Raw genomic sequence first — 15,539 nt, 5'->3', positions numbered from 1 at the left:
AAAGAGTTGGATTCAGTTCTAAGGTGAAGGCAGAGAAACAAGCAGGCACAGCCTTTCTGGGAAAACAGATGTCCCTCTCCCAGCACCAGACAGTCACACGGGTTGAACTTAAAGGGCCCCCTGGAAGGCCACACTCACCTTCACGTGGTAGCCTTCAGTTACCAGGAAACTTGTGCTGCTGATGTTTTTATGGCATTCAGGTGATTCCGAATTGTGCATCCTGACATGACCAAAGGCAGGGAGTATTAGAGACCTTTGCACAGACTTTCCTGGGCAGCTTTACCGTCATTACTGGGACAAAGGCTGGTCAGTACCATGCCATCCTCAGGGGTAGCTATCCATTTATAGATGGGTAAGGGGGAGAGGGACAGGGACAGGTAGATATAAAGCTCCTGAATACTTTTAGCTGTTTATAAGGGTGAAGGGGCCCCAGTGCCCATGGATATTCCTCTGCAGATGGCAGCTGTGAGCTGTGAACAGCAACATATGCCAAGTGGGGGATGAGTATGCAGAGCTGGTGAAAAGGATCAGAGGCCATCTGGATGGGGCACTAACAGCATCCCATACAGCCCAAAATTACTTCTCATAAAATCCGCTAGTTTAGGGAGTTCACATTAATTATTAATAACCCAATTATTGTATATAAATAAAATCAATAGCTAAAGCAGTATAATAAAAAATATGGGATAAGTGGTATGCAAGATGACATAGTAAGATTATTTTCCTTTCAATTTATTCCAGTCTTTCCGGTTACATCAAGGAGAAAGTCTCAGTTCGGTGTCTTTAATACCTCTCTAAACCTGCTGATATCGCCTTTGTACAAAGAGAATGTGGGCCTGAATTATAGACCGCGTGGCAGCCAGCATCGTCCAGACGGAATTTAATAACATTATTTTGGTTTCATTTATGGTCCACCTATTTGTGGCAAGTGATTCTGGTTTCTGACTTATGGTAGTAATGAAAAGTGTCCTTTTATTTAGGTTTTTAAAATGTGAGCTAATTTAAAAAACAATATTAAGTAAATAATATTGGCAGAATTGTGGATATGGTAAAAACCATGGAGGCGGTCTGTGCATGAATGACCTTTGGGGACCCTTGAGCTAAAGAAACCATAACTCCATATGTTTGAGTAGAGACAGTTGCCAGATAAAAATACATGACACCCAGTTGATTTTGAATTTTGGATAATGCATGAGACACACTTCCACTAAAAATTATTGTTACCTGAAATTTTAGTAAAAGTATGTCTTGTGTAATGTTTGGGCTCTATTTATACTAAAAAATTATTATTGTTTATCCGAAATTCAAATTTAACCAGGCATCTTGTATTTTTTTATTTGCTAAATCTGGCAACCTTAAGAGTAAGGCCTGGACAAGAGCAGCCTGGACATTAAATTCAACCCTCAGTTCTGGCAGCTGGTGCTCACTGGCTTCAGCCTCCTTTCCTCCTCCTGTCTGAGGTGTTATAATCAGAGTAAGTGGTAAAACAGCTGCTGTCCGGGAGACTCTCTGGGGCTTCTCGCCTGTTCCCTCATCACCTCTGGGAGTCTCAGTAGAGGAGGCAGACTCGTTCCGTTCTTCTCAGCGCCCTTTCACCCCTCACAGTACCTGTACAAGCCTTTGGCAGCCCCCAAGACCAGGACGATGCGTTCGGCCAATGTGAGGTCCTTTTTCTTATCCAGCAGTTCCCTCAGGGTCCCGAGCTCGCAGTACTCCGTGACAATGGAGAATTGAGGTGGGGTCACTGATGGAAAGGACCAGACACTGTGAAGATCAGGCCCCTCAGAGGTCCTGCTCTGCAGCCCACCTCCCCCTTTCTCTACAGAGACAGACTCAGGTCTGCTGTTGCCCCCTGCCCCCGCCGCCATTCTCTACCCGCACCTCACGGTTTGCTCCCTGAACTCCTTGAATGGGTCAAATGCCCACAGAGTTCCCATACCTCCCCTTCATGGCATTTGGCATGTCAAAATTCTACATTCTCTAGTTATTTGAGTAATGTCTCTGCCACTCAGCTATAAACCCCCAGTGGACAGGGTCTGTTTGGTTTATACAGTGATCACAAGGAGCTTAGTAAATATGTATGGACGGACTGAATGATACACAGATCACAGGGGCTGGTGAAGGGAGCTCAGACCAGAAGTGCAGGTCTCAGGTCATGAGCCTGAGATGCAAGAACTGACACACAAAGAGCGAGTCAGTTACCTCGGCCATCACCCAGGAGCAAAAACATCACCGGAGGTTTTCCTTTAGTTGCCTGAGGCTGTGGAGAAATTTCCAAAGGAGAGAAGACAGGAATTGCTCTGTCCTCTCTGTAGGCAAGAGCAGAAAAATATAACCCTCAGGAGAGGCCAGGCTATGAGAGAAAATGCAGCCACATTGAAAAATAAAAATTTCAAAGAAACTGATGCATGAGGTTCTTGGTAAAGGGGCAGGTTAATTTAGTTCTTAGGTTTGATTTATACTAATGATGATCAAGGGTAGATTCCTTATTCAGGTCAGTCAGCTTTATAACGTTTTCTAGCAACAAAACACAGGCCAGCATCTGACCAAGTCCCCCTTGGTTCCCAGTGAACTGGCAGGAGGAGATGTGGCCGCATTAGTGCAAACCAGCTCTCGGGCCGAAGCCAAATTCAAGCTGACCTCTCCCAAAAGATGGGAACCTGCATCTTGAGATGTGAAAAAATTAACATTGATAATAATAACACTGTGTAGATGCCACCTTTTCAGCTGTTCTTTAAAAATGCAATGCATTATATAACACAGAAGGTACAAGACAGTCCACCAAAAGAAGAACCAACCCCAGAAGCACTCCTTACCTGTTTCATTAATGCAAATCCCAAATATACGCAGGATGTTGGGAGAATCAAATTTCTTCATGGTTTTGATCTCATTCGTAAAAGTATCCCTCACTAGTCTATGAAGGTAAAAGAGACAAGTAAGGTTTCAGGACTGGGAGGTCCTTCCAAGAACATTTAGTGTAGTGACCATCTGTGTGTATGTGGAGCATGAGGGAATGTCAGCATCTTCTGGGGTGAGAACAGGTGCTGTGATGAGCTTGGCCGTGGATGGCAGTATGTGGAACCCCTCAGATGTATTTGGCAGCAGAATTAGCATGCATAATACATGCTACAACATTGATTTATCTTGAAAATATCATGCTAAGTGAAATGAGCCATACTCAAAAGGACACATATTGATTGTATTATTCCATTTACGTGAAACGTCCCAAACAGGCAAATCTACAGAGATAGAAAGTAGGTTACATTTGCCTAGGGCTAGAAATGGTGGGAGCGAGAGTGAATGGGGAGTGACTGCTAATGGGGAAGGGAGGGTTTCTTTTTGGGATGACGAATATGTTCTAAAATTACATGATGGTGGTGGTTGCACAACTCTGTAAATATACTAAAAGCCATTCAATTGTATACTTTTTTTTTAATTTTTAATTTTTTTTTTTAAGGTGAAGTAACCCTTGGTTGACCTCACAGATTGCAAGGACCTTGTCAGCTTACAATCCCTTATTTTTTATTTTTTTATGCCTACAGCACCCGGTCTTCCTAGGTGGTCTCCCATCCAAGTACTAACCAGGCCCGACCCTGCTTAGCTTCCAAGATCAGATAGGATTGGGCTTGTTCAGGGTGGCATGGCCATAGACCAATTGTATACTTTATATAGATGAATCTTATGGTATGTAAATGGCATCTCAATAAAGCCGTTAAAAAATACAATTCCAATCAAAATCTCAATGTATATTTTGAGGAATGTCATAAAGCTTTCTCTGATATTTATTTAGCTTAGAAATAAGAGTCAAAAGCAGAGAAATGCCTTACTAGATGTTGAGAATTATTGCAAAGTCATAATAAAAAAAACAAAACTGTATTTTTGGTGCAAAGACAGAAAGATTAACAGTGGAACAGATTAGAGAAATGAGAGCCAGATCTATGTCTAAAAAAAAACATAACATACAACAAATGTGAATGTATGCATGTATAATAACAACATACATTTTGCAAGGACACATGCAAACAAAACATGCTTTATTGTATGTGGAGAGGAGAGGGGGCTGAAGGGCATAGAACTTTAAAAATATCTAAACACAAGAATAAAAGAGAAGTTTCTAGAACTGAGGTTAAAGGACATGCGTCTAAGTCTAGGCTCTGCTCTATAAGAGTAGAGGGCAAGTCATTTAACCCTTTGGGGCCCATGTTCCCTCACCTGAAACTGGAGACAATATGCTTCTCTCCTCGGGGAGTTATAGAGAGAAAGTGAAATAACACACAGAAAACTATACAGAATGACTTACGCACTGCTTCTAGTCTGGGGGTTGTCAAATACTTTTATGGCCACTGAAGCCTGGTGGTATTTTCCTTTATAAAGTCTGCCGAATTCATTTTTCCTTATCAGGGTCCAATCTGTTTGTGAAAGCTCCTCCATCTTAATCTCCTTGATTGGATATTCTGGGATTTTCTTATTGGATTTCTGTAACTTTGACACTAGAAGTGAAGGAAATAAAAGAGTCAGTGAGATGAGGAAGGTGTTCTAAGGGCAGAGGCATCTTAGACACATGTGAGTGAGAAGCCCTGTGCCAAAGCTGCCCTGGCTGGACGGGGCTTCTGATCAACTCATCCCGGGGGAGAAGTTCCAGTTCCTCTGAGTGACTGGTACAGACACAGCTGGATGGTTAACAGAAATGTGTCATGCACTTCCTTTCCCTGCTCTTCAAATCCTGTCTGTCTCTCCAGCCTAAACCTCCATCTTGAACTCTCTCTCTCATTTTGGAGTTCTCCCTACTCCTACCGCCATGTGGCTTGGCACCTGAAAGTTTAGCATCTTGTCTAGTCATTTCCGTTCTAATAGATACATCGTTCAACCTCAGTAGCTCTACTGCTGTGTTCACATGTCTTTCTTTCCTCTCCCTTCCTCTACCCCATGGCTATGAGCTCCTGGAAGCCAGAGTCTTTCTCTGCATCTTACTTTCCACCAGGCACAGGCTCCAGCATAAAGCAGATACAGATTTGTCTAATGAGTGATGAATGAGTATTCTAAATTTGATTTGAATTTATTTTTGGAAATTCAGCAAATGAATCAAAGCTCTTATGTTATCTAGAGGAAATTTTCAGCACTTTGACAGGTAGTAGATGGTATCTTGCTGGTCGAGAAGTTTCCTTCGAATGGTACACCATGGACAGAAGCCCGGGCTAGTCATGAGCACATTCTAAACATGTGGGCTGCTTCCGGCCACCCAGCCCAGAGATGGGACAAGGGTCGGGGAAGAAGCAAGCTGGAGTGCCTAGTAAACAAACGACTTCTTGTTTGGGGGCAGTCGGAAGCTGGAGGTCACATGATAACTCACACTGCTTCATGATTTCTTCAATGCCGATTTTCAATTGCCTCAGCGAAGCTTCTATAATTTCAGTTTCTGCAGGAAAAAGAAGAGCAAATACTAAAAAAACAGAAATGCTAATTAAGAGCACACCAAGACCACCCCCCTCTCTCTTTTTTTTTTTTTTTTTTACCTATCATATTCATTGCAGTAGGAATTACTACTGGTCACAAATACTCGGTTTCCTACTTCCAAGCACACAGGAAGTGCCTTGAAGTATGGCCATGTGACTTGCTCTGGCCAAGAAATGAAGTGAAAGAGATGTCAGGGACTTTTGTGTCAACATAAAAGTGCCATAATATTGAAAGGAGGAGAGCTCCCTTGGAGAGTTTCCTGGATTTTGCCTTAATAAGAAATAAACTTTGTTTCTTTAAATCATCAACAAGGTCAAGAGACAACCATCCGAATGGGAAAATATATTTGCAAGCAACGCCTCCAATAAGGGCCTAATATCCAAAATATACGATGAACTCATACAACTCAATAACAACAATAACAACAACAACAACAAAAGAATCCAATCAAAAAATGGGCAGAGGACCTGAACAGACACTTCTCCCTAGAGGACAGAAAAATGGCTAACAAATATATGAAAAGATGCTCAACATCACTAGCTATTAGGGAAATGCAAATCAAAACTACAATGAGATACAATCTCACACCTGTTAGAATAGCTATAATCAACAGGACAAGTAATAACAAATGTTGGAGAGGGTGCAGAGAAAAATGAGCCCTCATATACTGCTGATGGGACTGCAAACTGGTACAGCCACTATGGAAAACAGTATGGAGGCTCCTCAAAAACTAAGACTTGATCTACCATATGATCCAGTAATCCCTCTACTGGGTATTTATCCCAAAGACTTGAAAACTCATATCAGAAAAGATATTTGCACATCAATGTTCATAGCAGCATTATTCATAGTGGCCAGGACATGGAAGCAACCGAAGTGTCCTACGGTAGATGATTGGCTAAAGAAGCTATGGTACATATACACAATGGAATATTACTATTCATAAGACTAGATGAAATGCTGTCATTTACAACAACATGGATGGACCTCGAGATAATCATGCTAAGTGAAATAAGCCAGACAGAAAAAGTTGAAAATAACATGATATGACATATATGTGAGATGTAAACCTAAAAGCAACAAATGAACAGGACAAACAAACAGAGACTCAGGGACATTGACAATGGACTAGTGGTTATCAGACGGTAAGAGGGAGGAGGGAGGTAGATGGGGGAAAATAAAATTAAATCATTTCTTCGGATAAAAAAAATTAATTAAAAAATAAAATTAATTAATTAAAAATTAAAAAAGAGAAAAAGTTATTAAAAAATGTGAAGTTTGTGTATAGTGTGGGTTTTTAATTAATTTAAAAAATATATAAACTTTGTTTCTTTAAGATGCTGAGTTGTTTTTTTTTTTTTAACCACAGCCTAATCTAACCTATCCTTATTATATACTCAGAAATACATTTAAAAATTGATAAAACACTATATAGGGTGGGCAACCCTATATAATTTTCCCAGGCTTAGGAGTTCCACCTAGTTCAAGTGCCTCTGTAGGTCAAGCCACTGTCACCTCTTACCTAGCCTTTAAAGTGGGACCTTCAGTGCTAAAACCAGGAAAAGTCTCTAATGGAAAAAAGTAGGAAGAGACAGAAAATCTCATACATTGTTGATGGGAGTGGTATTTGTATAACCTCTGTGGAGGGCAATCTGGTAAACACTACCAAATTTAATATTGACCCAGCAATTAGAGCCAGTAACTTTACTTCTAGGAATCGTTCCCAAAGATATCCTGAAATATACACAAAGATGCTCAAGGCAGGACTATTTACAATTGTGAAAAATTGGACACAAATGTCCATCAATAGGGAGCTGCTTAAATCTATCCGGTCCATGTATACCCAGGAATACTAGACAACTCTATGGAAATTTATATGGAAGAATATTCAAGATTCTTTAATGAGAAAAGCAAGAAGCAAAACTGTGTGTTCAGGATGCTAATGACTGTGTAACAATAAAATACACATACTTAAATCTCTGGAAGGCTATTGAAGAAACTGTAAGAGATTGTGTCTGGGGAAGGAAACAGGGTCCCTTGATATCATGGATGAAAAGATTTACTTTTCATGCTGGCCCCTTTAGAATTTTGTACTATATAAATGTATTACCTGATGAAAATGTTTTGAAAAAATTTTAAAGCAAGAGCAGGAAATCAATCCTGTCCTCCACGTTGCTGACACCAACATGCCTCCCACCTCCACCAGGACGTGGACCAGTGAGCGCTGATTATTAGGACAGCTGGGGGCCTTTCAGCTGGGTCAGCCTCTGCACCTCCCCAGCCCAATCCCTGAGTCTCTTTCTCCTTGGGAGCGGGTGTTTGGTAGAGGGATTATAGATGCCTCATTTCCCCTTATCCAGAAAAGGACCCATGTTGCCCACAGGTCTCCTCCAGAACTGGTTGTTCATGTTTGTTTCCCACTGATCTGACTGGGGATGAACCACCCTCCATATCGAAGTGGCAGAACAGTTATTCCTCTGGGCTCCAGGGCCCAGAAGGTTCATCCAAATGTCTTTTGCCTTCTCCTCAGGTCCTCTCTCTCTACCCACAACACTTACAAGAGGGAAGGTTTGGAATTCATATCACCAGGATCTGAAAAGGAGTAAAGAGGCCACATTTTTTCCATCCGTCTTCTTTCTTCTCCCTTCTGGGTCCACTGTCATACCCCACTCCAACCTAGCTCATATCTTATCCCCTTAGTGCCTTGTGCTCTACTGAGTCCACCTAGTTCAAGCGCCTCTGTAGGTCAAGCCACTGTCACCTCTTACCTACCCTTTAAAGTGGTCTTCCTACTGGGCTCACACCTCCACTCTTGCCCTCTGGCGTATGTCGAATTATTGGTCCCAATTCTTCACTCCTATGTAGTAGTACTATACATATCCACTCCCTGGCCATAGCCTTGTAGTGGGCAACTGTACCTCCCTGTCCCTTGCTGTTGGGTTTGGCCACATGACTTGCTTTGGATATTAGTGGATATGATAACAAGTAGAGGCTTGTACTAGCACTGCTGGGCTCGCCTACTTGCATTTCTGCCGTGAGAACATTGTCTAAGTACTCACTGCATCTGCAGCCTGGCTCCAGAATGAGACATGTTAAATAGACCCGAATTGGACCTGCTGCCTAGAGCCAAGCCCAGCCAAGCCTACCTGAGATCTGGAGAACCCAGTAGACCCACAGGTCTGTGAGCAGGAGAATTAATGAGTATTGTTTTAAGGCTCTGAGTTTTGGGATGCTTTGTTATGCAGTATTAGTACAGCAACTGATTGATACACATCACTACAGTCCATTTCCCACATGGCAGCCCAAGTGATTTCCTTTTAATACAAATCAAATCATGACAGGCTCATGTTTAAGGACCTCCCTTCACTGGCTTCCTATGACTATTAGAATAAAATCTAAATTTCTTATCATACGTTCAAGGTCATGGGCATGACCTTGCTCCTACATTTCCGGCCTACTTTTCCACTTTCATCTGGTACTGCTCTGTCTCCCTTGCCTACCACATCAAAGTTTCCTGGCATTCTGGTTATTCATTACACATGCCACATTTATTCCCATCTTGGGGCCTTTGCATTTCCTGTTTCCTCTGCTGGAATGCTCCTTTCTCTCATCTTCAGATGGCTTGCTCCTAATTATTCAAGGTGTCCATCCAAATGTCACCCAGTCAGAGAGGCTTTCCCTGACCACTCTCTCTGCACCCACTGTCACTTTCTGTCTCATTATCCTGTTTATGACTTCCATTGCCTTCAGATAACATGATTTACTTAGCTCTTTATCTGCAAACTTTACATTCCACAAGGGCAGAGATCTTGTCTATTTTGATCGGGGCTGAATCTCGAACATTTAGAACAGTGTCTGGCACACAGTACATACACAGTCACGTGCCTCACAATGCCATTTCAGTCAACGATGGATTGCATATACCATGGCGGTCCATAGGATTATAACAGAGCTGAAAGATTCCTATCGCCTAGTGATGTGTTTATGATGCTGTTGGTATAAACAAACCTGCTACACCACCAGTCATATAAAAGTATAGCATATTCAACTATGTCCATTGATAGGAAATTACTATGTTACTGGTTTCTTTATTTACTATATTATACTTTTAATTTTTATTTTAGAGCCTACTCTTTCCACTTACAAAAAAACGTTTGCTGTAAAACAGTAATGTTGTGCTATGCCAGCAGCAGCCTCAGAATCCCATGTTTACTTGTCTCTTGAGTGCATCACTTTCTCTTGTGCTTGACCTAATCTCATGCTGGTTGGTACAGTATATGCTGTATAGGCGTATAGCCTAGGAGCAATAAGTCACACCATATAGCACACAAGCGGTGGGCTAGACCACCTAGGTTTGTGTAAGTGCACTCTGATGTTTACACAACAATGAAATTGCCTAATGATGCATTTCTCAGAACACATCTGTCCTTAAGCGTCAGTACTCAATTCGTGTTTGCTTAGTTAATTAGTTAATTCATGTTTGCTTAGTTAATTAGTTAATTCTTCTTTTTGGGTGGTTTCCATATTAACTGAATGTCCTGAAAAATTAAGGCCGAGAGGAATTAGCTTCTGAAATTCCAGATATGACATCTTCCCCATCAGAATGGAGAAGAAAGAAGACTTCTTAGAATCATCCCTACCCCTACCCTCTCCCCCACTCTGGCTTGCCCAAATTTCACCAGCCTCGACCACATCTGGGCCCTGGGATGTTGGAGGTCTGAGTAACATTAATGTAGGAAAGAAGCATGAGAACTATAAGAACTGACTGAACCTTAAAACAAGTGGAATCCAGAGCCTGCTACATGCTGTTAGACACGGACCCTGGTTGATTGGCCATCCGGCCAGACCATGAGGAACCTAAAAACAAAGGAAGATTCCCGTAGAGATTACTAACAACTATTCAGCCATACCATAAAACAGAAACAGGAAAACAAAGACTTTAAGTTGTACCTTGCACAAGTTAAAGATAAACCCAACCATCCATTCCATTCTTTACTCCCTATAATCAGTAATTTTTCACAGACACTAAAAAATATATAAAGCCAGCTCTTTAGCCGATCGGAGTCTTATTCTCTGACTCTGAGAGGAGACCACATTCTGTCTATGGAGTGTTATTCCTTCTCTAATACACTTTTCTTTGTCTCTAACTCTGGCTCGCTCTGGAATTCTTTCCTGTGCAAAGCCAAGGACCCTCTGTCAGCATAGGGCTTGAGTCCCCACTTGAGAGGATTCGCTCTGTCCCGCATCAACATGAATAAACACATGCTCAAACCTCGTCAGCTTCCCTCCTCCTCTGGTAAATCAAAATGAGATTAAAATGCCCCCATATATACTCTCCCCACCCCCAAATAAACCTTACCACTTAGACTTTGGAAGACTCTCCAGTCTTCCTCTGCATCCTGCTCATCTTCTTGTTGCCAGCTTGCTTTTTGGCCGATCCTTAAAACACTTGCCCACTGACTCATCTGAAACACCAGCGAGAGCTCCTGCCAGACATTGCTCAGCCTCTGGTTTATGTCTTTGAAGAGTCTTCTGTCACCATGTGCTGTTAGAAACTTAAGGGTATTAGGTTTATTGCTAAACTTATTTATCTTCTTCTTAGCTTCCTCAAGGACAGCCTGGAAATGGTTCAGGGCTTCAGTGATCTCGGTGGACAGGTTCTTCTTTTCTTGGGCCTGGAGTATTTGCAGAGGCTTCAGCAGGCGGTGGACACGGTCCTTTAGACGCTGGCACTGTTGCTTGCAGTATTTCATCTCTTCACATTGTTTGTAGACAGATTGGCCTAAGGAGATGACTGTCCCCAATGTATCCATTCCTGGGAAAAAACTGATAAAATGTGTTAAAGTCCCAGAATCACCTGTATATTTACTACTGGGCTAAGGGAAACTCAAAGGTGTCTGTGATTTAAATGGCTGAAGAGGTCTCCCCACTATTTTCATGTAAGGTAGAGGTGGCTTGCCATTTACCAAAATCTGCCTGATCTTCCATAACAAGAGTTGTGGCTGGGAAGTGTTGGCTTAGCTAGAACTATATTTCCTAGCCTTCGTTAGGGCTCGATGTAGCCTTGTGACTACTTTTCACCAATGGGGTGTGAGTGGGTATGATATGTGCTACCTTGGGCTGAGGCAAGTTTGTCTCCTCTACACCCTATCAGCTGGATGCACAGGATGATGCATCCCTAGGGACGATGATGTCCCAAGAAGGAAGAATCCTGGATCCCTGAAGCATCGCTTTGAGGAGGGCTACTCACGGACCTGGCATATCTGCTGTGAACTGTCAAATGAGTGAGAAATAAACTTCTACTGCATTTGAGCCATTTTGGGGTCCATTTGTTACATCACTTCAGCCTATTTTAGCCAAAGTATAGGGGCGAATATAGGGTGGTGGGTTGGGAAGCTCGGGCCCTGTCTAAAGCAGGCAAGAATTCCATCAAGTCACTCTTCAGGGATAAAGAGCAATAATAGTGGAAGATCTTCTAGTTTTTAAAGAGCAGTCAGAAACCTGGATTTTTAAATCTTTTAAATCTTTTGATCTAAAATTTTGCAACCAAGTCAAAACATGTTTTAAAAACTGTGCAGTCCCACACCATGTGGGTTAAATAAAACACGTCTGCCAACTGGATATTGCCCATGAAGCCCCGGTTTGCAACCTTGGCCACAGTCGGCCAGGGATTTTCAGGATTGTAATAGAAATTGGCTTCTGTCAATCTCAAAATTTTCTTTCTTTTTTCTCAGTGCTTGAGCATCCCTGCCTCCCTAGTCCTCCCCCCACCCTCCTGTGTTGTGTTTTTAGCAAGCTTTAAATTTATTCTAGCCTCCCTTCCCCATTGGCCTGTGCATCAATAAGACCTCATGTTACAAGAGCTGCCCACCTCAGAGGCATTTGCACTAAAGAATCAGGGATTTTCCAGGTCCAGAGAAATGATAGTGGACATTTGTGTTGCCTACGCAGTATCCATTTCTCAACTTTCTATTGCTGCCCAGATTTCCAGCAGCGATCTGCTTCTCCCCCATTCAGCAATGAGTTTATGGGGAGCTGGCCCCATCCCTGGTTCTAGGGGTGAAACTTGATGCGCCTAGCCAGTAGTTCTCAATCAAAGGTGATTTTTGCCCTCCAAGGGACTTTTGGCAATGTCTGGAGATATTTTTGATTACCATAACTGGGGTAATCAAAATTGCTACTATTGATATCTAGTAGGTAGAGGGAGGGGTGCTACAATGCATAGGACAGCCCCTCCACAACAAAGAATTATCCAGCCCAAAATGTCAATAGTGTAGGGGTTGAGAAATCTTGATTTAAAAGCCATCAGACGATTCCTAATAGCCTATCACAACGATTGATTCAAAACTGGGCACCTGGGCTAACTCGAATGGAGGGGAATGTTTGCTGGGGAGGTTCTCGGATCCCCTAAGACAGCCCAGGAAGCCAGCCTCTATCTAATCTTGATCTCGCTATTTCTCCCTCTCTCTCTCCCCGTCCTTCCCTTCCTTCCTCTTTCTCTCTCTTCTCTGAATATGAGTGAGAAAGCATGGAGCCCCTATCCTAAAACCTTGGAATGAAGCTAACCTGGATGGCAGAATGGAAAGAAAAGAAGAATCTGAGTCCTTGATGACAACATTGAACCACTGGTTTAAACTGACCCTGAAGTCTACCTTATTCCTCAATTACAGGTTTCATGAACCAGTAATCTTCCTTATTATTTAAATCAGTTTGAGTCATGTTTGCTGCACTTGCAACTAAAGGCAATTGGGTTCAGTAATGAATGACAATAATAATAATGATCACAAATCTCTCTATTCCCTCACTATATGCTAAGTGCATTGGAACCACAGCTCATCGTTTTACAGATGAAGATACTGATGTTCAGGGAAGTTGAAGTTAAATAAATACAAGACCATGGAAACAGTTTCCAAAGTTTTTTTTTTTTAAATAAATAAAGAAGAAGACTTACTTATAAGATTAGAATATATTAAAAATTATAAGATCTAAAATTGCTTAGGGCTTAATAAGTATATAATAAAGATATCGAAAGGCTAAAAGGAAATATGAATACACGTATACTTTGACTTAATGACGAGACTTTCTAGGAACTTTCGCTGTTAAAAAGCTTCTATGTGTATAGCTAGATAGATACTAAGATGTTCATTGCAGTGCTATTTATAATATGTAAAACTGCTAACAACCCCAGTTAATCTCAACAGCTCAATGAAATAGGTAGGAAACCTATTATCACCATTTTACATATCGGATAACAGTTTGGAGAATGTCATTAAACCTGAAACCCAAATCTGGCTTTAAAGTATGAGTAAGTGAAACCAAATAAACAACCAGTTGATATACTTTTACTTCCGCTGTCTTAAAGTTATGCTGATGTGGCAAGGAAGTAACAGGTATTAGGCCATGCCTAAAAAGACTCATCGGATCTGGGGCTACCCAGCTATTTCCAGTTGCTAAGCAGATGCCTTCAAGGCCATTTCTTGGGACTCATGAGGGCAATGGGCTTTTACACCTTTCTCTGGTCCACTCGAGATAGAAGCAGATGTGAAACTGTTGCTCAAGAAATCTTGTGGATTTCAACTTCATAGCTTCAAGCTCCAATTATCTTATTACCAGCTTCATCCAAAAGCCATACCTCAGCAATAACTAATCAGAAACGATAATGGGGGAAATACCCCACTCATAAAAGTGACAATTTGAAACAAAACATTTTATAGAAAAAGTGATGATGTGGTATGAAGAAAACCACACAAAACAAAACTTGAGGAAATGAAGAGAACTGTTATAGCTCTGGCTGGGAAGATTAAACATGACAAACCTCGCAATCCTTCCCAAATTTGAACCCAATTTAATGCAATTCCAATAAAACTCTCAATGGTATTTTTTGGTATTGAAACTAAATGATCTTAAAGTCAATTTCAAAGAAGCAATTAGTAGAGATTTTTAAAAAAATAAATGAGGATTTTAAAAACAATTTTTAAAAAATAAATGAGGATTTTTAAAAAAATAAATGAGGATTTACCTAAAAGATTAAAATACATTAAAATTGCTTAGAGCTTTTTAAGTATAAGATATCAATAGGAGGAAAGGGAATATAAATACATATATACTTTGACTTGATTATGTGAATTTCTAGGAACATTTGCTGTAAAAAAGCTTCTATGTATAGATAGGTAGATGGATACTAAGACGTTTATTGCAGTGCTATTTATATGCAATACTACTAACAACACCAGTAAAAATATGTTCATATATTACTTATAGTAAAACAATGAGGGGGAAAAAGTTATTATTTCTAAAAGTGAAAAATCTTAAAGTGGTAGTAACAATATAAATTCATAAATAATCTAATGTGTTTCCTCGTCTCTTCCAAAAAAAAAAAAAGTTATTAGGCATGCATTTTCTGATGAGACATTACTCTCCTTGTGCCTTAAAGGGGCTCCATAAAAGGATTATCATGTGGGCATTATAATGAAGTACTGGAATCATCTATCTTGGAAATCTTCCCAAGGACTACCTGGAGTTCCTCTGTCTAGGGCTTCATGGACGGTTCTTCCGAGCTGGGTCCGAGGCCCCTCCGCCGCCACCTCCACCCTGATCCCTAACCCTATTCTACATCTTCTATGGCAGGAGGCAGGCAGAGACCCAAAACAGACAGCTCCACCACCAAAGAAGAAACGAAACCAACTTGGTCTTGAGTTCCAGGAAAAAAAGACGGAGAGTCACCTCTCATCCGCTACCCCCAATCTAACCTCACTGTCCGAGGATCTGGTTGCACCCTCTGCCCTGCCGCCTCCAGGGACCGTGCGCCCCGGGCTGACCCCCCAGACTCACCCTTGTCCCTCCAGACTCACCCTTGTCCAATCTGTACCGTGCCCAGTTCCAGGAGGACAACTCCTGCTAATCAGACGACTGCCTTCCGCCCGGGTGGAGAAGTCTCCTGTTGCGTGGCCCCAGGGGAGTTTTGAGTCCCTGCGCCTCCTCTCCGGTGCTCCTCGCTCTGCGCGCCTGCTGGTGGTGTGGGACGCGACAGGATGCCGGCTGCTACCGGGCTGTCCTTCCCTCCAGAAGCCAAAGGCGGCGTGCGC

At 41.8% G+C, this 15,539-nt stretch overlaps 1 protein-coding gene, 1 long non-coding RNA gene and 1 other non-coding gene across 5 annotated transcripts in view; 1 reads left to right on the top strand and 2 right to left on the bottom strand.

The window, feature by feature from the left end:
* LOC112477318 overlaps positions 1-1,602 on the top strand; it is a 7,923-nt gene extending 6,321 nt beyond the window's left edge. Inside the window, exon 3 of the long non-coding RNA XR_003045389.1 lies at positions 742-1,602. This is a non-coding gene — a long non-coding RNA (uncharacterized LOC112477318). The remainder of the gene's footprint in view (positions 1-741) is intronic.
* The window catches only part of MLKL (mixed lineage kinase domain like pseudokinase), a 19,442-nt gene extending 3,903 nt beyond the window's left edge, over positions 1-15,539 (bottom strand). Inside the window, exons 1-7 of one of the 3 annotated variants that reach the window (XM_006908824.3) lie at positions 15,306-15,539; positions 10,814-11,269; positions 5,351-5,416; positions 4,301-4,490; positions 2,817-2,914; positions 1,609-1,744; positions 139-220 (exon numbers count right to left, since the gene is read on the bottom strand). In XM_006908824.3, the coding sequence (XP_006908886.1) occupies positions 139-220; positions 1,609-1,744; positions 2,817-2,914; positions 4,301-4,490; positions 5,351-5,416; positions 10,814-11,267 (1,026 nt within the window). In that variant the 5' untranslated portion in view covers positions 11,268-11,269; positions 15,306-15,539. Of the gene's footprint in view, positions 1-138; positions 221-1,608; positions 1,745-2,816; positions 2,915-4,300; positions 4,491-5,350; positions 5,417-10,813; positions 11,281-14,968; positions 15,208-15,305 lie in introns of those variants that run through there. The other 2 variants (XM_006908823.3, XM_025044559.1) reach the window with 2 other exon arrangements.
* Positions 3,534-3,652, bottom strand: LOC112477355. The gene has a single exon (XR_003045428.1). It is a non-coding gene; the product is annotated as a 5S ribosomal RNA (ribosomal RNA).

Source organism: Pteropus alecto, unplaced genomic scaffold (genome assembly GCF_000325575.1).
Source record: "Pteropus alecto unplaced genomic scaffold, ASM32557v1 scaffold123, whole genome shotgun sequence".
Lineage (NCBI taxonomy): Eukaryota > Metazoa > Chordata > Mammalia > Chiroptera > Pteropodidae > Pteropus > Pteropus alecto.
The sequence above is the reverse complement of the archived record's forward strand: the minus strand, read 5'-3'. Positions and strand labels throughout refer to the sequence as shown.